Source organism: Cygnus olor, chromosome 2 (assembly GCF_009769625.2).
Source record: "Cygnus olor isolate bCygOlo1 chromosome 2, bCygOlo1.pri.v2, whole genome shotgun sequence".
In the NCBI taxonomy this organism is placed as follows: Eukaryota; Metazoa; Chordata; class Aves; order Anseriformes; family Anatidae; genus Cygnus; species Cygnus olor.
In genome coordinates this window covers 127,405,662-127,426,585 of record NC_049170.1, presented here as the reverse complement: position 1 = coordinate 127,426,585, position 20,924 = coordinate 127,405,662, and the positions used below count along the sequence as shown (strand labels likewise).

The 20,924-nt window shown below is 37.8% G+C and overlaps 1 protein-coding gene across 3 annotated transcripts in view; it reads left to right on the top strand.

Moving 5' to 3' along the window:
* The window catches only part of STAU2 (staufen double-stranded RNA binding protein 2), a 183,635-nt gene that overhangs the window by 38,438 nt on the left and 124,273 nt on the right, over positions 1-20,924 (top strand). For all 3 annotated transcript variants that reach the window (XM_040546028.1, XM_040546027.1, XM_040546029.1), the window contains 2 exons: positions 819-978; positions 3,300-3,435. In XM_040546028.1, coding sequence (XP_040401962.1) covers positions 819-978; positions 3,300-3,435 — 296 coding nt within the window. The remainder of the gene's footprint in view (positions 1-818; positions 979-3,299; positions 3,436-20,924) is intronic.

Genomic DNA, 20,924 nt, shown 5'->3' with positions numbered 1-20,924 from the left:
TTTAAACAAAACATACATATCATACAGAAGATATACTCTATGTAGTATCTTAAATATGCTTTGAGATTTATCTTCACAGCTTGCATAGCATAGATACTGCTTGAAATAATCCTTTATCACAGATTTTGAAATGTATATGGTTTTATCAGCAGTCAGTTTCTGAACTCTGAATTTACAGTTCCTGTCTTCACTACAGAATCAACGTTGAAGAACTGCAGTGTCATTCAAAAAGATAAAACTTTTTTTTTCTTTCTTACCTTATATTGTTGAATATGTTTGAGTTGTGACTGCCCTAGCAATATGGTTTCTTTTTTCAGGAATCAGGTTATGCAGGAAATCTTTTAACTGTGTAGAAGTATTTGGGCCAAATTCTCTTCAAAATTCTTGAAGAGTATGCAGTTATCTATATCCATTCAGAATTATTACAAAATTGTGTTTTTAGTAGAGATCTTTACCTGTTATTGACAAGCGAAAGTGACTGTTTAAACGCATAAAGCAATGTCACCTGAACTGACCTGTATGTAGTCATCCAAGAACAAAGGACTGGTTTGCATGGTTGTTATTACTTGGTTTAAATAGTATTCTCTTCTTTCATAGTTGATGCTAGCATTATGCTGTTTTACTTTGTCATCTATAAGGCCAAATGTTGCCCTCTGCTAAGGACCCACTGATCTCTGTAAGAATCAGATGTGTTATCTGAGAGTTGTATTATAATGAAAAGAGGGTACATTTTCTCTTCGAGCCCATAGACTTTCATACAGATTGATCTGATCTGCTGTGATAATCTTGCAAGTTTTTACCTGTTCTTTGTCTTGAAGATGTTCACAGTGCAACTGACTCTTGGAGAACAGACATGGGAGGCTGAAGGAAGCAGTATTAAAAAGGCCCAACATGCTGCTGCTAGCAAAGCATTGAATGAAACTACCCTTCCCAAGCCAACTCCTAGACCACCCAAAAATAATGTTAACAATAATCCAGGTATGACAATTTCCTCTGCATAATAAATCAAGTTGAACTGTTGAAATATTGTACCACTAATAAATGAGTTTAACAAGATATAGGTTTAATTGGTAGATGAGAATCAAAGTCGTTGTTTTACAGGTAAGATAGTTAATAAAGAACCTCTAGTGAGTTTGCACAGGAGAGTGTTTAATGCACATACTTAAAACAATTGAACTTTAAGTGAATATTATTTACATAATATTCAGCTGTATACAAAGTGACTGTATGTGATCAACCATAGACAGAGAAGACAAAAACAGATTGAACTGACCATTATTACCATAGTAAAGTTCTGTTCTTTTTTTTGGGGAAGTTATTTTTGCTAATTTTCCAATGGAACAGCCAAATTTTATCCAGTCCAATCCTATGAAGTTATATCTGTGGTGTAAATATAAGGTCAGGTTTTGGCATGGCAGCTTTGAGAGGTAATTTCCTGCATGACAGATTTTCTTTCTTAGCAGTCTATGCTTTCAGAAAGCCCTCAAACAGCTTTAGAAATTGTTTGAGCAATTAAAAGAACATAGGTTTCTGTCTTGCATCCTTCATTTCAAGTTGTTACCTGTGAGTTGCCTTCTGTGCATGCGAGGCCTTTTGAGGTACACATCTCAGCTACATCCTTGGTGATTTGTTCTGTCTTGTTTGAGCAAATTACTTGGAAAAAGAATTATTCCTAGCTTCATTTCACACTAATATAAAAGAAAGTAACTGGTGAGGAAAAAATGGATTCTTCCATTATTTTTTTCTTTTTTACACTTTCATATTTTCCCTTTTCCCCTTGTCTCTTTTTATTTCCCTTTGGTTCCACTCCCCCTTAAAAAACCATATAATATTTCAGGCACTTTTTAGAAGTGGAGTCATTTTGCAGTTAACCTCTGTGCAGGAAGAAAGCAGGACTAACTTTCTTGAGAGCGCATTAGGCATTAAGGATTGTTTGCAAGTGATGTGACAGTACTCTTTTGGAGGTCAATGCATTGCTTCTCCAGGACACTGGTTTTACCCTGTGTCCTTTGCAGACAGTGTGACTTTTGCTGTTTAGGAAGCAGGAGGCTCAGATCTCTATACAAAAGGATCCTGGATTTGTTTCTTGACATTGCAGAGTATCACTCAGCTTCTAGCCTTTTGGGGCTTTTAGCATATTTGTAAAGGGAAAAGGTGATAACAAAAGAAATAGGCTTTAAAAGAATTCATTAAAAGTTGTATCACACAATTCTGTAATTTTGCTTTAAGAAAGGTATACTGCATATGCACAAGTATCTTCTAATAAAAATGGCATTTTTGCATTTTTAATACATAGTTGAATTCCCAGTTATTCCTTGCTCTGTAAAATACCGAAACTGTAGTGGACAAAAGTTTGTGAATAAACACTGCATACAAACTTTCATCATTAGGCATATAAAGCTGTAACACCAGACTGGCACTTTCATTGTAACTGTTTTAAGACTAGATTCATTTGAAACTGCTAAGAAAATATTTTAAGTAAATATTAGCTCCTTTTTATTCAAATGTGCATTTAGCTCCTTTAGGGTTTTCATACAACAGAGAAGTGGAGAATACTGTACCTAAACATTTTATTTTTAAGAAAAAAATATTTTAATGAAGCTGCAGCGTAGCTTCATGTTTGGAATTTTTGGAGGCGATGCAAGTGAGCAAGTGGTGCCTGTTTGCTATTTTTATATTCTGTTACCAGTAGATGGCTGTAGTAACACTAATGTCCAGTAGCTGTATTTCCAGTTTGTTACAACATTCCCGTTAGTTAGATCACTAACTTTCGGTCATAGTTTTGGGGTTTCAAGTCTTGCAAAGAAAAAGTTTTTTCTAACTTCTATTGTAACATTACCAAGTGACTACAGTAATGCATATTACTACTTCTTCGTTTAAATGCCTCTTTGTTTGATTTTTGGTTTTATTTAATGGTGTTCAGTGGAAAGAAACATTACTCTTTATAGTTTCAGAAACTGTCATAATGCATAAGGACTTTGGAAAGGTGAATAACCAGCTTGATTATAGCATTGACTTTCTCATTCATCTGTGAAGATTAATCTACTGAAACTGCATAGAGAATACACTGAGATAAAGGTTTAAATGTTCTTTTTCATTGCTTTTGATTAAGCAGGCACCTATATTCCCATGATTTAAAGAAGGTGAAATATCATTGTATCTGCTTCTTTTTTAATTTAAGAGCATAAAAATACCTTCTGAGTGTATTACAGCTCTCTTGCTGCTCTTTTCAGTCCTGCATGTGTGTTTTGCAGTGTTTGTAGTGTAAGTGCCTTACGTGTACTCTTTGTTTTTTCCAGGCAGTATAACTCCAACAGTAGAGCTGAATGGTCTGGCTATGAAAAGAGGAGAGCCCGCCATCTACAGGCCATTAGATCCAAAGCCAATCCCCAATTATAGAGCAAATTATAATTTTCGGGGCATGTACAATCAGAGGTTTGTACTTTTTCTATTATTTCATGCTTCCTTATTAATATGTGCTAAATCTTTATAAACTTCATAGATTATTCCAGAGGAAAATAAAACTAAGATATTACTAAGGGGAATCTGTTCAGCCTCATTTAGAAACATACACAACCTCCTTCTTAAAGAAGACGGGTGCCTAAAGCATGTCAAAAGGAATAAAGACATGTAAAACAACTGTTTCTACTTTTCAGTGTGCGAACTGGAGTTATGGTCTCCAGGCATAGCAGTAAGGAGGCAGAACGTTATCCTCAGAGAGAGGTTTTCCTTTCTTTGCTGATATTTTGTGTCATTTGATTAGAATCTGTAGCACTGGAAATAAAGCGCTCTTTTCTTAGAAGTAGTCTATAAAATTAGAAGGGCTGTTTTTTTGAAAATGGGCTTGAAACCGCTGTCAAGTTTCCGTATTTTTACCATTCTGTGATGTTAGCTATCTAAGTTCCTTAATCTTCAGTGTTGATGAGTAAAAAATCCTTTTCTTTACAGTTTAGAAACCTATATTAAGAGTCCTCCATTAATGCTGTAATTACTGTAGTAACTTGGAGTAATCTTTGAAAAGACAGTATTCAAAAATTTGTTTTTAAACTGTCAAATTCTTAAAGAATAAAAAAAATGAAAATTTAATTGGGAGGAATAGTTTTCTTAAATGATCATTGAAATTTCTTCTTCTTGAAAAATGTTCTAAATTTTTGAAACATCTTCATCTTTGGGATTTGTAAGATTTTAGTACAGATGGAAAAACTGTTCTAATTCATCCTGAATTAAATGTAATTTGTATCTAATGCAACAATCCAGGAGTAACTTAAGGCAATATATATATTTTTTGGAATCCCAAGGGCTATTTCTCTGAAATAGATTTTAGTTCGTGCATGCCCCCCTCCCCCTGCCTTTTTTTTCCCCCTAGAGGAACTATATTTGATCAGCTCTTTTGTATTTGGGCTGAAGTTCCAAAATTAATGCAAAGTGTAATAACAACAACAACAACAAAAACTGATCAGGAATTTTTTGCAGTGAAAGATTTTGCGTTTCTTGTAGAGGGTTTACATAATGGAGTCCCTAATAATTTTTATATACCTCATAACTATAAAAAAGAATGAGTCTATGATTGCTGGAGAAGTGTTTTTGCTCAAAATTACTCTTTTGTTAGAAGTTGAATTTATAGCAATATTTAAAAATTAGGGAGTTTGAAGTGAAAATGCAAAATGAAAAGACAGCATTTCATAATAGTCTAAGGAAAATACTTCAGTTGGCTTCTTATTTTTCTTTTTCCCCTAGATTTTTTTTTTTTGTGGTAACTTTTGTATTGTAGCATTTCATTCTGATTTTTTATGGGAACAATACCTGAATTGTAAATGATAAACAGACAAACAAAACTGGAAGAAAACTGTCGTTACTGTGCAGATTACTGTATTACATGCATTTCTTATTGCTGCTGACTAGAGTCGCCACTCACATATATCAGGTTTAAATAGCTGGCTGTGGTGCCTAAAATGAGTTTTGTTGATATTTAGAAATCTTACATTTATTTTAATTGCTTTTATAATGATATTAGTTCGACTAACAGATAAAAAGGCTAGGCTGGAAAAAATGCAGGTTAGCAAAAAACAAAATGTGGACTTCCAGAATCTGATCTTTGTTACTGAAACATAATCATGGAAACAGAACCTCCAAACACTTAGCAGTTGCTAACTTTTAAGATTTTTTTTTTCTTTAAATGAAAAAGAATAGCATGTCTACTGCAATTGTTGTTTGCTTCTTTCTTGAACTTTGTTCCTATGTTAGGGTGCAGTGGTACATGAACACTACTGTTCTAGGTGCATTAGGCAGCAGCAAGGGTATTTGATTTTTCTGGTCACAAAACAAATAGGTAGGATGGGACAAGAAGCCTAAATCTCTGCTTGTCTGCCCCATTTTACTTAGCTGAATACAGCAGCCTCTGCAGAACGATTAATAATGTAGTGGATACTAAATTAATAAATAACTAAAACTAATTGGTAAATAACTGTCTGTTTGCATGTGCATGCACACCCTGTACATATAGCTAGCTGCCTGCACACACAGTCATACCAGATGAAAGAGAAATGGTGCCATACTGTAATGTCTAGGGACTTGTCCTATGTTGGAAATAATTGTTCATCACCTTGTTTTGCTGGTCTGTTATGATCCCAGTAAGAAAGGCACTTACAAGGTATCATTTAGATGCTATTTCTTAGAGCAAATGCTATAAGAGAGTAGCGCAGATAATCTTATGTCCCTTTAGATGCTGGGAGCCCCGAGTGGTGTGGCATGAAACAGGTCTCCAACCCACGTGCAACACATCATGCAGACCTCATCCGTAGCAGAGACTCCCCTTTTAGGTCATTCAAACTTTTACAGGGTTTCCATACAAGGAGACAACTCTGTTGTTTCTACAGTCAAAACAGAAACGTCATTCTCATGAGAACTTCCTGCTGCACTGGTAGATAAAGGCAAGGCCGCGGAGATGCCAAGGGAGAGCTGTCTGCAGGCTCCTCTCCTGCAGCGAGGTGGCTGGGCTGACCCTGCAGCCAAGGGGGTTGTGCAGCACATCACGGCTCTGAAAGCTGCTTGGGTTTGCTGCGTCATACATCACGGACACCTTAATGCACAGGGTCCTTTCCTTCGGGATCTCTGCCCGCCCTGACCAGAGGAAGTTTGAAGGCAGTTCTAGATCTGTTACAATAGTTAGTGAAGCACAGGAGCTGTATTTTGTTTCTGTAGGAAGGTATTTACATTTATTACATTTTAAAATAACTTGTTGCCATTGTGTATTTGGAATTTGCTGATTTTTAGCTGCCATTGTGTATTTGGAATTTGTTTGCTGACTTTTAGCAGTGGAGTAATAGGATAGAAGTATTGGACTTCCCGAGTAAATGGAGACCACATCGCCTGTTTATAAACTCGATTTGAAAAATAATGTAGGTAAGATGCTACAATCAGTACTTTTCATTTTCATCAGTTTCTGACTCTAGATTGAGAAGCAGCTGTGTTATTAAAACAGATACTAAATATGCAGAAAGTTGGAAGCCATTTTGGTCTTTTATACTCTTAACTATATTTCCTACTGATCTCTGTTTAAAAAAAATGTGCTTTTCGAATATTTTAAAATACAGATTAAGGTTAAGAGATTGTACTAAGGGACTCTGATTCTGGCAAGATAAATTACTTGAGGGGGGAAAAATAAAGTACTGAGTTCATCCCACATCTTTAGACCAGTGAAGTCTAGTGTTTCAAGTGTCACAAAAGATCCTTTTCAGTAACTCATGGAAGTGTGGTCTAAGAGCTGCTATTTGCATGCAAAGTTGAGAGCTAGCTTCCACGTCAGCTTAAAATGATTTATGCTGAGGTGGCCTTTATTCCTCCTCCTCCATTGTGCCCAGCCTGTGTTTCCCTGCAATTTTTCTGGCTCTAGTCCTGGCAGATAAGCTGCTTAGAAATTAATCAGCTGGGGGGCAAGAGGAAGGGAGAAGTTACAGCTTGACTAACATCTCTCCTTAAACGTCTCCTCACCTAGTCACACAAGACCTTGTGCTGTCACCAGAGAGGGGTCAGGAGAACTACACTTGCACATGGTGTAGAGTATATGTATAATATGTATATGGGCAGCGGGAGTGTTAGCACAGAGCATGTTGAAAGAGATTTGCACACAAAATGCAGCAATGCAATTGTAAGGTCTGCAGCTGACAGCATAAGTTGATGCTGAAGGTGAAAGTTGCTTTTATGGGGGGAAAAAAAAGGAAAACAAGGGAGAGGAAGAAAAAGGGAAACTTTTCCCACTGGCCAGCTTGAAAGGGAAGTGATGGGGCATCCTCTATGAACATCCTCTGCTTTTCCCATAGTTATTCTGTGGTTTTTACAATGACCTGCTCACACTTCCTGTTGGTTGTTCCTGTTTATGATAGTGGTGGTGCTGCATCAGGGCAGGTGTTGAATGTCAACTGCTTATTGACGTTTGTGCGTGCATGTTGCTGGGCTCAGTAATATCACAGAATGACAGAATTGTAGGGGTTGGAAGGGACCTCTAGAGATCATCGGGTCCAACCCCCCTGCCAAAGCAGGTTCCCTAGAGCAGGTTGCCCAGGTAGGTGTCCAGACGGGCCTTGAATATCTCCAGAGAAGGAGACTCCACAACCTCCCTGGGCAGCCTGTTCCAGTGCTCAGATATATACCAAAAGTTATTGCCAAGGGGAGAGGACAGAGGAGAGAAGGACTATGGTATGGTGCAGATTCAACTATCAAATTGAATATCAACGTTATGAGTATTTCCAGGTGTGAGGCCTTGAGAATAGCAGCACGGAGAGAATAGCAAGGGAACAATCCAGCCAGCCAAACTGGAAAACACTGGCCAGGCAGCACAGGTGGAAGGTTACAGAGCTGCAAGTGGCAGGCAGGCTCCATGACTGCACGTACAAACCTCTCAGCACGGCACAGGGTAAGGCGTTTAAGGCTGTGTAACGCCAGGGCAGCCCTGGGTGAGTCTCTCCCTGTGCTAAATAAGGAGTCTGCTCCCCTCTTAGCAGTACCTAAACAGTTAAAATACAGTCCTGCTTGAAGTGGATGAGGGATGGATGTACTAACATGGCTTTTCACTCAAGCTAGTGGATGCGGTACTCGCTAGGTTAACATCAGTGGGCCATTGTTATTACATTGCATCTCCACCCAAGCTGATGAAATCTGTATGGTCTGTGCTGAATCACGTGGATTTATCAGCTTAGGTTTCTGGTAGGCTGGGTATCTGTACACTGCAGTTTGTTTCACAGTACAGATAAGACCTTTAAAGTTTTTTCATCTCTGATGAGACAACTTGGGAGTCTTCTCCAGATTATCTTTATTCCAGTAGAATTCATACACGTTTGGTACTAGGAAGCTTGATGGCCTCTGACAGCTTTTTTTAAAAGCTCACCTTATCAACCCTGAATGCAGCCATGTAAGACTACTTTGTAGTTAATAAAGGGTTCAACTACTGAATTATAGTTAAAAAGGAGGGGGGGGGGGGAAGACTTGTTGGCATTCAAAATTAACCAGGTATATGCTTTCTTTTTAAAGCCTGACAAGTTGGAGTTATGAGCAATTCTCAAATAAAGGCATGTGAGGAGCTTTTAGTTCAGGCAGTGTACATTGCAGAAAAGCTAACATGGTGAACATTGCATTTGTGTGGCTTCTTTTATCTGAAAACTTTATAAACGGACTCTAGGGAAGTGCTAGTGGTTTCAGGGACCGTTTGCCAACTGATTTGGTTTGCACCTCGTGTGCATTTGTCAGCCCACCATTTGGCACTGCCAAGCTACTCAGAAGAGGCCAAACAGTAGGGCAGGTTTGAAAAATATTGGCAGAACTGAGGATGAAATATGTGTACTACTCATAGCAATAGCCAGTGCTAGAACTAGTTCTCCATCGCATCCCTGAGCATGCAGTTGGTTTAAGCCATTAAACAATAAAATAAGCGATTAAACAATAAAATGAGATAGCAGTTCTGCCTACATGGTCATCCAGCTTGCCTTGTCGTGCCACTGAGTGCTTGTTTGTCTTGTAAGCTATTTTGTCTTCAATTAGAGTTGAAAAGAATCATCCCTGAAGCTTAATTGTCCTGCAGTATTTTCAAATGTAGAATAGCTGTAAATGACAGAAAAGAAATTATATCTTACAGACTTTGCCAAACTAAGTGTTTTCAACCAAGAAATAAAACCACTAGAAACTGAACACCAGCTTTTGATGTTTCAGTATGGAAAGTAGTGTCAAAGAGATCACAAAATGCAACCCTTGTTTTCTGGAAGAGTTCAGAAGTTATTTGCTTACCATATAAAATTCCCTAAAATGTGTCTCACCACAATCTAGAGAGCTTGAAAAACCTTATTTAAAAAAAAATTAAAAAAATCTTTCAAAATTAATAACACTTGTGAAGCATAGGAACAAAGAAAAAGAAAAACAATGACAAGCTAAATGATGGGAATAAAATAATTAAAGCAGTTTCTTACTTGGTTTTGGGAAATTTGTATGGTGTGTTCTATAAGTACATGTCACGCAAAGTGGTAATGTCCCTGGGATAAACTGTAGCTTCTGTGTGCTTTGTTACAGTGCTTCCCCTACAAGGGGAAAGGGTGCACAGACCATTCCTCCTTGTTTCTTTCTTCACAGCTCTGTCATTCTGAGCACAGTTCTTGTTAGTGAACATTTCTTTACAACATCAGACAGAGAGGAAGCATATTCTTGCCTCTTCTGGAGCCAGCCAGGCTGCCAGGCCACAAAGCACAGGCCCTAAGTGTGCAAGTATTTCCTGCCTACTGGGTCAGTAGTTATCCTGCCGGGTACTTACCTTAGGCTGCATAGGTCTGTTTGCTTAGGCTTGGTTGCTTCTGAAATTATGTATATCAGTCCTGTGGACCAGTGCCCTAAATAATGAATCAGCACTCTAAAAATGGGGTATGGTAAAAGGAAGTTTGAGGGATTAGCCTTTGGATAACTCCGTCTGTAACTGCTAGCTGCACAGTGGACTAACATGTTCTCCAAATTCAATCTAATGATTAAAAAGAAAATAGACTGTGTGATTGTTGGGTAAATTACTAAAATGGTCAGATCAGATGAAAAAAAGACCGTATGGTGAAAGAATGGAATAAAAATGAAAAGTTTGTTTCTTCTAGAAATGCTGAGTTAAAGATAAATACATGCATCAAAGGGAACAGATTGGAAGCTAGGATTACTCGACTTTGAGTGTTTAGCAATGCAATCTAGATCTTCACCCAGCTTCATTTATTTCACAAACGTTACATGGTCTTGAGGAAAGAAAAGATAATCTAGCCAGAAGAACAGCTGTGGAGAACATAAGCCAAATTTCCAAGTGAGTAGGTTGCACTGCAGGATACAATACCAAATCTGTTGAGACAGTCTTCAGAAGTACACCTGCAGTCATACAACCCAGTTACCTCATTTGCAGAAAGAGGATGAAGTTTGAAACTGTCCAGGCCTTTAGGTGTCCTTCTCTGCCACCAGAACCTCTTGTAGAAGGAGACTTCTGTCCGTACAGAGTGTCTCATCTATCTGAGGCTCCAATCTAGCATTGATTACATCAGCTAGTAGCCTGGAAAAGGTAGAGTTCAGATTATTCTGTGGAAAAATGTCTTTTCATGAATTCAGGCATATAATTAGCTTGTTATCTTTTGCTAAATTTCAATTATTGAGGCTTTCTGCATCAAAGGTAGATTTTATGCACAGCTGTGTACAAAGCAGATGTCTTCTCAAACATATATACTGTGGCAGGCGGGAAGACACTCAGTAGGGTCTCTGAGATATCCACGCGGGACTGGCAGATTTGGCAGAAGACCTAGAGGATTCCTTTCCAGAGTGGCAGCTGGAGGCCAGGCAAGGTGCTATAGAGCATTTCAAACGTCCCTGCATATCTGTGCTTAGTCAATTGAATAAATCTCTAAAAGCAGGGTTCAGTCAGCATATTATTTTAGATAATCCACCAGGATTACAGCTATTCATGGGAAACTTGTGATTTCTGTGCGGGAGTCCTGTGTCACTTCATGCAGATATCTCACAGGTACATGACCACATCCCTAATGATACGGTGTGCTTGTGTTCGGGCAGCTGATGGTGGTATTCAGATCCAAGCTCGGATACCTCCGTAGTCTCTTCCTGTGCAGGAGAAGCCTGTTCTTCCATAATAACCACTGGAAGGTCTAGTCAGTGCAGTCACAAGTCTAGAATGCCGGTTGTCATACCATAAGCTAAGATGTCTGCATTTCATATGGTTCTCTCCAGGGCTCCACTGTAATGGGAACTTAGTTTTCTACACATAATTAAATATATAAATATTGGTATCTGAATCTAGAGCTGAATCCTCTCTTTCTTATTCTAAGAAATAATTCTAAGAATGTTGATATGTAATAATTTTATGAATGCCATAGTGGGAGTCATCAGACTGTCACAGTGGAAGGATTGTAAAATGATAAAAGTCTCTCCCTAGAGAGAAAAAGTATCAGAAGAACAAACTCTTCAGGGATATATGAAAGAGCGAAATCTTTTCTTGTATCTGGGTAATAACAGCTCTAATGGGAGGCGGACAGGCATATATGCTTTTTACTGAAGTGCTTTTGGTTTAACTAAGTAGTGTTTTACTGCAAAATGTTGTTACGCTGTGGACACCAGTGCCCTAATTCCCAGGGTGATGCTGACTCTTGGCTCTGAAGCTTGTTGCATTAAGCTGGTTGTCACAGGACAAACAGGAGAATAAAATGCTTGGTCCAGCAGCAGGGTTGGGTGGCATGGAGACTTTTCACCATGTTATAATTATTGGCTTCTGGCTTAATCCTCAAGGTACATCTCTTCCCCTAAAATGGCCAGAAGGAGTCTGAGGTGCTTTGCCTCACGTTTCCATTCAGTGTAGCAAAGTTTTGTCCTTAAAGTTTGCATTTTATGGATCAAGAGGTGTAATGATAAAGATGTTTACTGTCTGACTTTGAGAGAACTCTCTTCTGCAATCCTTACCCATCTCCCCTCTCAGCTTTTTGGACTTATAGACAAAAACACTTTTGGAAGAAATTTGAAAAACTACATGAAAATAGAAATTAAGAGTTTGGTTAGAATAGTTTATATCTCCTTAAATAAAGTGTAAATTTGTTCTGAACAACAGATAAGGATTTCAGAAAATTAACATTAAAGGAAAGCAATAGTAATCCTAACAGTATGAAAGTGATAGTTCAGATTAGCAGTCTAATTGTTCAGCTGGAAACATTTGGTTTAGACCATTAGATGGCAGCATGAATTTATGTTTTGGTGCAAGAATTTCACAACAGAAGTACTCTCTAAAAAGTTGTCTTCTCCTATACTAAAGCTTTTCATTACTTTAAAATGTCGTAAGTCAAGCATAAAGCAATTAAGAGCAGGTTTACTGCAAGATTTTGTCTCATCATTTTCTTCAAGTTTTCTTCTCCTATGATTGAGGCTATAATACAGCAACTTTAATGTCATTTTCCCTTCTCTGTATAAATCTAGTGCGTGTAAAAGGTGCCAATTTGTCAGCAGTGAAAACTGAAGTGAAGCATATCTACAGAAAGACAGCAAGAATTCTGTGTTTCACTGTATTATTTAATTTCTCAGGCTCAACCTAAAGAAATTTCAGTCACCAAGCCTGCAGTCGGTTCATAGTAATGATGCTTTCTGATGATGTGGAAATATGTTCTCTTGAAGGGGATTGAGGTTGCCAACTGATAATTTATTAGGTTTTATACATTACCAGTTGAGACAGGATGCAGAGCAAAATCTTGTACATCACAGTGTTATTACCCTCCTGGTGCATCAACGTTACGGTGTAATAATCCACTCACAGATTTATAAATGAATTCTTTGTGTTCATCTTCTGCATGCTACATTTCACTTCCCCTGTCCTGTTTGTTCCCAGTTGTTGCGTGCCTCCCACACAGACATATTGTTATAAGGCAAGTGTTGAGTACAGCTGTGCTAGGATTTTTCTTTGCTAGTATTTGTTTCTAGGAAAGGAAAAGGGAGAAAGTCAGTCCGTTTCCTGTTGGTTTAAAACAGCAGAAACATCTGTTTGTCTTAAGACAGTTTTCCCAAAAGAACAGTGGCAAGGGAGCTTGCAGGTGATGAGCTTTGCCATTGCCAGTAGCTATCATTTTAGACAATAGTGATTAGTATGGTTGGCTTAAAAAAAAATAAAAAAAAATTCCTAAGTCTGTCAGAAAATGACAGAGGATATTTATTCCTGCAATAAAATTTTTGACAGCTCATGTTTAATTTCTACAGCGTTTTGAATCATAAAAAATGCATTGAGTGTCTGGGATCAGAAAACCCAGATCCTACAGTGGAATCTACAGGCTCCATTAAGCTCTTCCCGAAAGCTGTTTTTCTGTAGTCGCCTCACCCTGTTACGATGAAGTTTCACAGCACTCACAAAATGGTGTTAGGTGATGCGCCTTGACACGGGCAATGGAGTCATTCCAACAAATTCATGCTATTGCGGCTAATGGGTACATTTAACCTACCAGAAATCAATAGTATATATACTCTTAACTGTATTTAAAATATTTCATTGATAGCTGTTAAAAATAATATAACATAGCTTAAAAACTGAGCACACAGAATACAGGGCAAATTCTGTGGATAGTGCAGAGCATTCAGGTGCTTCATATCTCTTCATGCCTAAAATGTGATGCTAAAGACATGACATTTTAGACCATTGCAGTCTTCTAAACTCTCTTCACTCAAAATTTAGTAATTTTGTCAATGACCTCTTAGCCCTACTTACAGAGGAACTCCTGTGTCTGAATTCTTAATTCTTCTCTCAGTTTTTTTTTCAGTTGGATTCAAGATATTGTGAGCTCCCCTGACCACTTGTTTTCTTGCTCTGTCTGCTAAGAGGACTGCCCTTTCCTTTTGTGGTCCTTGGTTCACGTTTTGGTTATTTCTCCTGAAGCTTCCATCTGTGGACAGGATTTTAGCAGATCCCTTTCTTTGGGTTTTTTAAACTTCCTCCAATATTTGCTCTGGAGAAGGTACCTCTGGCTTCAGACCCATGTCTCTGACTGTCAGCTGTGATTTTTCTTTCTCTGACTTAGGGTGAAAAACACAGAGGGGTGACATACAGATCTTCCTCATCTTTGTTTGCTTAATGCGTGTCTTTCAACACTGTTGTTCCAGTTGGGAGGGTTCCTGTGAACCTTCTGACTCAAAAATCTTCAGAACCAACATCTTGCTCCAACACTTCTGGAATTTCTTTCATATCTTGGCTTTGCAATTTGTTGGGTGTCCCACATTCCCTCTTCTGTATCTGGTTGTTGTAAGGCAGTTTTATTTTCAGGATATAGACAGAAGACTAGCATTGTTGGTATGTATGAAAATAAACACTTATTCAGACTGCTCTACCAGAAGCTGGAACATTTTGGTTATATTTCTTTCTTTCCACAGCTAGCTTTTTATTCATGCTTTTGTCCTGTGGTTCTGCTGAACTGTGGATATTTCAGTCGAGAGATCTGTGAGACATTAGGCTCAATGGAAGCAAGCCCAGATGCCCTCCTTTCTTGTTATGGCCTTTCTGCTGTGTCCAGAACCTGAACACTGGTAACCAATAAATGTGTTCTCTTTTCTTTGCCTACATTTTGGTAATGCCACAGCTCAATTGCTGTTAAAGCTCCAACAGTACCTTGAGAGGCTATCATAATTTTCCTGACAGAAGCAGGTAAAAGAAGGTTAGTGGCTAATTTTTGCCAGATTTAATAACTCAATAACATCTTACTGGAATTGTAATGAAAACAGCATCTCTCCTAGGTGGAGGTCGATGTCCCTTTTGAACTGAAAGTTTTGCCACAGACTAAGAAAGAACAACATTTTCTCAAAGAAGGGTGCTTTAAGATACATTTATAACAGGATTCTTTTGTAAAGGAATCTAAACACACAACTTCTCATCAGCAGCTACTATATTGTAGTTCCTCCTTGTTTTTTTTTCTGAAGTCGTAATTTTGGTAGCTGCTTGTTTTCTGTGAAAGAAAGTACAAATAACATCTCTTCCAAAACGCTAATTCCCAGGATCTTCTGAAGGTCTGCTTGTCTCTCTAGGATTTTTTTAAAGAAGGACAGTTTAATTTGGTTATTGTCAAAGAAAGGATAGCTGAACTTACAACATCATGTACTTTGGCACCAAGTGTTGTTTAGATGATTTGTTTCACTGAAGCAGAGCTGCATCCTCCAGCATTGTAATAAAAAAGCAAAATCATCTTCAGAAAAACAAACGAAAACCAACCAACCAACAACAACCTTTCTTGTCTTCAAGTCTCTGAGTCTCTCTTCCATGACAAAACAGGAGAAAATGGAGTCCAGTCATCTTACTAACTTAGATTCAAGTCTGATGTTCATGCCAGTGAAACAGAAGTGACAATTCTTAAGATGGCCAGCAGCAGCTGAACCTTATTTCTGCTCAATAGTGGTAACTCTCTACACTGAATTTTATTAAGTCAGAGATCATAACCGACATTTTGGGTACACACCTGATCAAGTGTCTTTGGTATCCTTATCCTCCAAGTCTTTTTCAGAGCCCCTGCCGTCTAGAATACAATTCCACACCATCTTATAAACATTTCCTGCTTTTTAGCGAGTCTAGGATTTTACGTTTTAGTATATTGAGCTAAGACAATCCAACTTGTATTTCAATGTTAGTATTCAGCATTAAATTGTACTCAGTGGACCAGTTGAGGCAAGTCACGATGCATCAGTGACCACTAGTACTGCACCCTCATTGCAGTCATTTATGCATTTTGTTAGCAGTGACTTTATATTTCCTTGTCAGTCATTGCTGCAAATCCATTATTTTGAAAATTGGAAGCATTGAAAGCTATTCATGCTATTCATGAGTAAGCTTCCCTAGCAAATACTGCACTTTTTATGCTTTTGTGTAGAAAAGAATTGAAGCACTGAAAGACTTCACCACTCTTCTACCATTTTGCCTGTTCCAGTCTTTGCTGTAATTGATTAACAGGCTTCTTCCCTCCTTCTCTCCCCTTCCCTTTCTAGGTGTAGATAAAGCTTCCTTTGTCAGGCCATCCGTGTTGTTTCCAACTTGTTGATAGGATCAGTGCTGGGCAATACAAAATGCACTCTGTTCCCAATTGGCCAAGCTCTCTCTATCTCCACATTTCATTTCTGTACAAGTCTGATGGCAAAGATGGTAAGATTTCCGGACAGAAGCTGTTGCTGGCCGTGATAGTGCACGTTTAGAGGGTGATAACTGGTGAGCTAGGAGAGCATGTTCAGCTGCTGAGGGGAGGCATGCTAAGCCATAATTAAGTATGATTTTTCAGTTTGTTCTTCGTTTCAAACCTTTAATTGCCAAATTTGAAATGATAGGTTACATTTTTGACTCAGGGTAATGCAATTTAATGTCTGTATGTTTACATTCCTCCAAGCTGGAACAGAACGTACACAGATAGACACAAGCTACTCCAATTTAAGTTAATTTGGATGGCGAGAATCGCTCTTTAAGCTTTCTTGGGCCTTCTTCCTCTGTGCACTTTTAAGTCACAGCGTTAATTAAGTTCTGTGAAGTCCTAGCCCTTAGATGCTTTTGTTTGTAACATTTTTATTAGTATTATATTACCAGTATATGATAAAATTAAATGAATGAGGTACTTTATTTTTAAATTTGCTTAGTCCAGAGGCTGGCAAGTGACATGATTTTTTTTCCACATGAGTTTCTTATATAGGAAGAAAATGAAATTGTAGTCAGATATGCAGCATTGTTTATGTTCTTTTACCGTAATGGGTATTTGGACAGCATTCTCAGTAAGCACTCTGCATGCTTTTAAAGATTAGTGAGTAATACAGTTCATGGGAAATTTTATGAGCTGAAGTAGATAAGAGTTTGAGATGTTTGTCTTCTGGATGTCTGTTTTAACCTTTAAGTATGCAGTGTACATCACAGATTCATTATGTTTTCCCTTTTATTCTTATTGTACTTGTTTTTATGTCACAGAAAAGAACATTTTCTTTTTACTTGTATTTATCTTTTCTTCCCTCCCCAGTCTCCATCCCCATTTCAGCATTGTCCACTTGACATTTTCAATGCCTTAAACACTGGAGGCAGTGTTCTTGTTATGTTCTTACAGTATTTATGCTATTTCTGCAGTCAAGAATAGGTTGAAGTTGTGTTGACCATTTTCATGACTTAGTTACTTGGTTGACAGATAAAAAATACTTCTCCAGAGGAACATAACATTTTGTTCTGTGCTCTCTTCTTGATTTTAATTGTTATTTTTTTGCCTTTTTTTTTCTACCCTAGTCTCCCTTGTACAGTACTTTGGGAAGTTCATCCCATGATCCTTTTTTTCCTTTTTTCCCTTTTATTTATTCATAAGTTTTTTTATTTTTCTTCCATATCTCTTGCACTAGTTTGTCAGGCGAGCTTTGAGACCCTTCTGCCACCTTGAAAAGTGCTTCTTTCAATAAGGGCTTTAGAGTGAATGTGCTAGTATAGGGAGAAATAAAAGCGGAAGCAGAGATCTGAATTTAATGTGCATGTAAGCACCTCTCTACAAGTAGTGCCCCATAGCTGGCTCAGTATGTTTGTTGTAGTACTTGCTAGGTTAATCCGTGACTGTTAAAGTATGTGATTTATGATGTCTGTAGCTTTCTGTTGGTTTCTTCTAATTACTTTTGATGAGGAACTGTTTTTTACTTGTCCATGTACATATATTCGTTACTGCAAATGGTAAGCAAATTAATGGTGTGTGCAGAGAGTAAATATTGAAATATTTATTTCAGTCAAAAGTCAGTATTGAGCAACTTGGAATTCAGAGATACAGTGGTGTGGCAATATTATTGTCTTGTCATCACAAGTTCTCATGGGAAGATTCCAAGCTAGATAATGTTACGTAAAACTGAATCCCCTTTCCTTTTGTTTTTACTTAGAAATGTTTGAACAGATTTGATACTGTGATGGTGAAAACATGAGTCAATTTTTTTTGATTATGCTGATCATATTGTTCGAAAGAACTGCATAGTCTCTGGCCCACTAGGAGAAAAAAAAAGAAAAGTGAATCATCATTAACTTCATGAAATATTCATGGAGTCAGCAAAAAATTGAAAAGAAAGCTTAAATAAAGACAGGGAAGTAAAACAGGATAAAACTCAGCCTGATGTTACTGTATACTAAAGGTAGAGTATGTCTGACTAATGTGTTAACCTTGCATGTGTTAGCTCATTTTTTAGGTAGAGAGTAAAGTAAACCTTATATTGTGGGATTCAGTGAAGCATTTTATAGCATTAGATAAGGATACTGTTTTTATTAAACTGAAGGAGATGGGGATTTGTATAAGAAATGCAGGGTGGGAAAGGAGAAGAAAAATAATCAGTATTAAAAAATCAAAGGTGGAGGAAGATTATTAAGTGCTATTCCTCTTCCAGTTTTAGAATCAGTGTTTTAAATTACTTTTGTTTAAGGTGTTTGCACAAAAAGTTGGAAAATGGTCATGGAATGTAGACAGTGTCATCACTACACGGGAAGATCAAAACACACAGGAAGAACTGGATAATTGTGAGGACTGATGCATTTGAACTGCCTTGAGATTAGACTTCCCAGTATAAAATGTGAGATCAAGAATATAGGCAATCAAATCAGTCTGATTTGATTGAACCAGAGGAAAGGCAGATTTGATTTTTAGGATGTGTTGAGCAAGGTATTTTTGGTAAAGATATATAAATCCTTTATAAAAGTATATAAATTACTTCTGTAATACTGAACACCGTCAGTCTTTCATATGGTTTATTGTTTACTGTGATTAACCCTTATGTTCAGGAACAGGAGCAAGTATAGGGACGAGCTATGAAGGATTATGAGGACAGCGGGTAGCCTTTAATTCAGCAGAAAAATTCTAAAATATTGTGGCTTGCTTGCTTGCAAACCAAAGGCTGAGAGGGAACAGAAATGCTGACCTTGAAAGGTGGATGGAACAAAAAAGTAAATGAGCTATGTAAGTTAAAGGGTAGTGTTGGCACAAAACAAAACATGGAAGTATAGGCAGGCTGAACATTAAAAGATTCCTAGGTATCATCTCAGCTTCTAGATCATCCTCCCAGTAGAAATACTGGAAGCATGCATCTGTTTTGTTTTCTAAGAGACCTTGATGACAGAGAGGACTATATAGTGCCTGCAACTCATGGCACTTGATTGTTTAGTTCAGGATTTGCTTACATTCATACATTTGAAATATGGAATTTGGGGATTTTGAATGTCTTAAAATAGAAAGCTTCTTTACTATGTTTTCTCACTATTTCTTAAAAAAAATATATATATATATATTAACAGATGCTTTTGAATCTTTTTTTAATAATATATTTTCGCCACTTGATTATTCTTTACAATTTTGACATAGGCAATTAAACATGATATTCTTTATGGGGTTCTATAGCTGGATCAAAACTGGCTTCATAAACTGGTAGTAGGACATATTAAATAGAGAAAAAATATTGACTCATCCAGAATTAACTACATTAATTTTATCAATTTTTTAAAGACTCAGATTATAGTTTAAACCATTTGGTGAATGAAGGATAATCTGGGACAAGTTTGCATGATTTATATATATGTATTTCTTTTTATCTCATCTGTGTGACTGAGGGGATGTCAACATTATGAAAAGTGAAAACAGTAATAGGCTGTATAAATAAATCAGCTGAAGAGAAACTTCAGAAATTTATCTCTCTATCTAAAAAGGGATGTGCATGGCTAAAAGTGAAACATCGTGCTCTGTCTTGCTTGCTTGAAGAATGCTTTTGGAGAATGTGGAGGCAATCTACAAAAGGACAGCCAGACTGATTCAGGGATAGTGGGCTGTGGTTCTCAAAAGGAGTTCCTGGAAAAGAGTCTCTTTGTTCCCAGGTGTTGTTGTGGAGTTGCTGAAAGAACCAGAAGGTAGACTGTGTGAAGACAAAAGTGGCAATACTGGATGTTTCCGTCTTCAAAACGTAGAACGCACATCTGTAAGAAATCCATGTGGCTAATGGACTGCTTAGAAAAACAGGCCATGGCCAGGGAGCAGCTGCACTAAGCAACTTGCTCCCCTAGAGAAATTTCAGATGTTATGGAGAAGAAGTTGTTTGCAGCGAATGCTGTTTCCTACTCCCCTGCACAGCCTGTGGCTCTCTGTCCCTCCACTTGCACAGCTCCCAGCATTATTCTGGTTGAGCCATGTCTGCGGGGCTGCTAGCTTGATTGAACCGCAGTGGAAAAGGAGCCCGAGGGATGGGAGCAGAGAATGGCCCTTTCAGCATGGAGCTGGCATCTGAAGAATGACTTTGCTGTACCAGTTTGGATCTCATGTTTTAGCAGCCCTCGTCTTGGCCAAACCGGTCCTCGTTCCTCTTCACTTGCAGTATGAAGTGGGAATAGGACAATAATTACTGTAACACTTCTGTAGTGGGGAATTAATGGGTTTATTTATTGTTTTTTACGTAAGTGAAGAATACGTGGGCCATTAGAATTTAGACAAAATCTTGCTGGAGTTTTTAACTGGAGGCTAAATCTAAATAAACGTTCTGGTTTCCTTGAGCTTCAGCTTGCACTTGTTTTTTTCCCCCTTCTAAGAATAAAGTAACAATATTTATCAGAAACATTTATGCCATTGAGGAATCCAGAGAAATGCAGGAAATGCAATATGAACGCATAACGTATGTACTAATACTTTATTTGTCTTTGTGTATGTGGATTTGATGGCCAAAAAGGAAGAGGCCCCAAGGGCTCCTTAGTATGCAATTAATATTTTGGCTAGAAAAGCAGCAGATTGTTTCAGTATGCTTACATGTTATGACATCATATTCCAGTAAAATTATAATGAACAGAATTTTTGTTTGTCTCTGTGGCAAACCAAAATGAGTTTTCTAATTGTCAACAGACCTTGGTGATTTATTTAATTATAGTGGCGCCCGCTCACACCGAC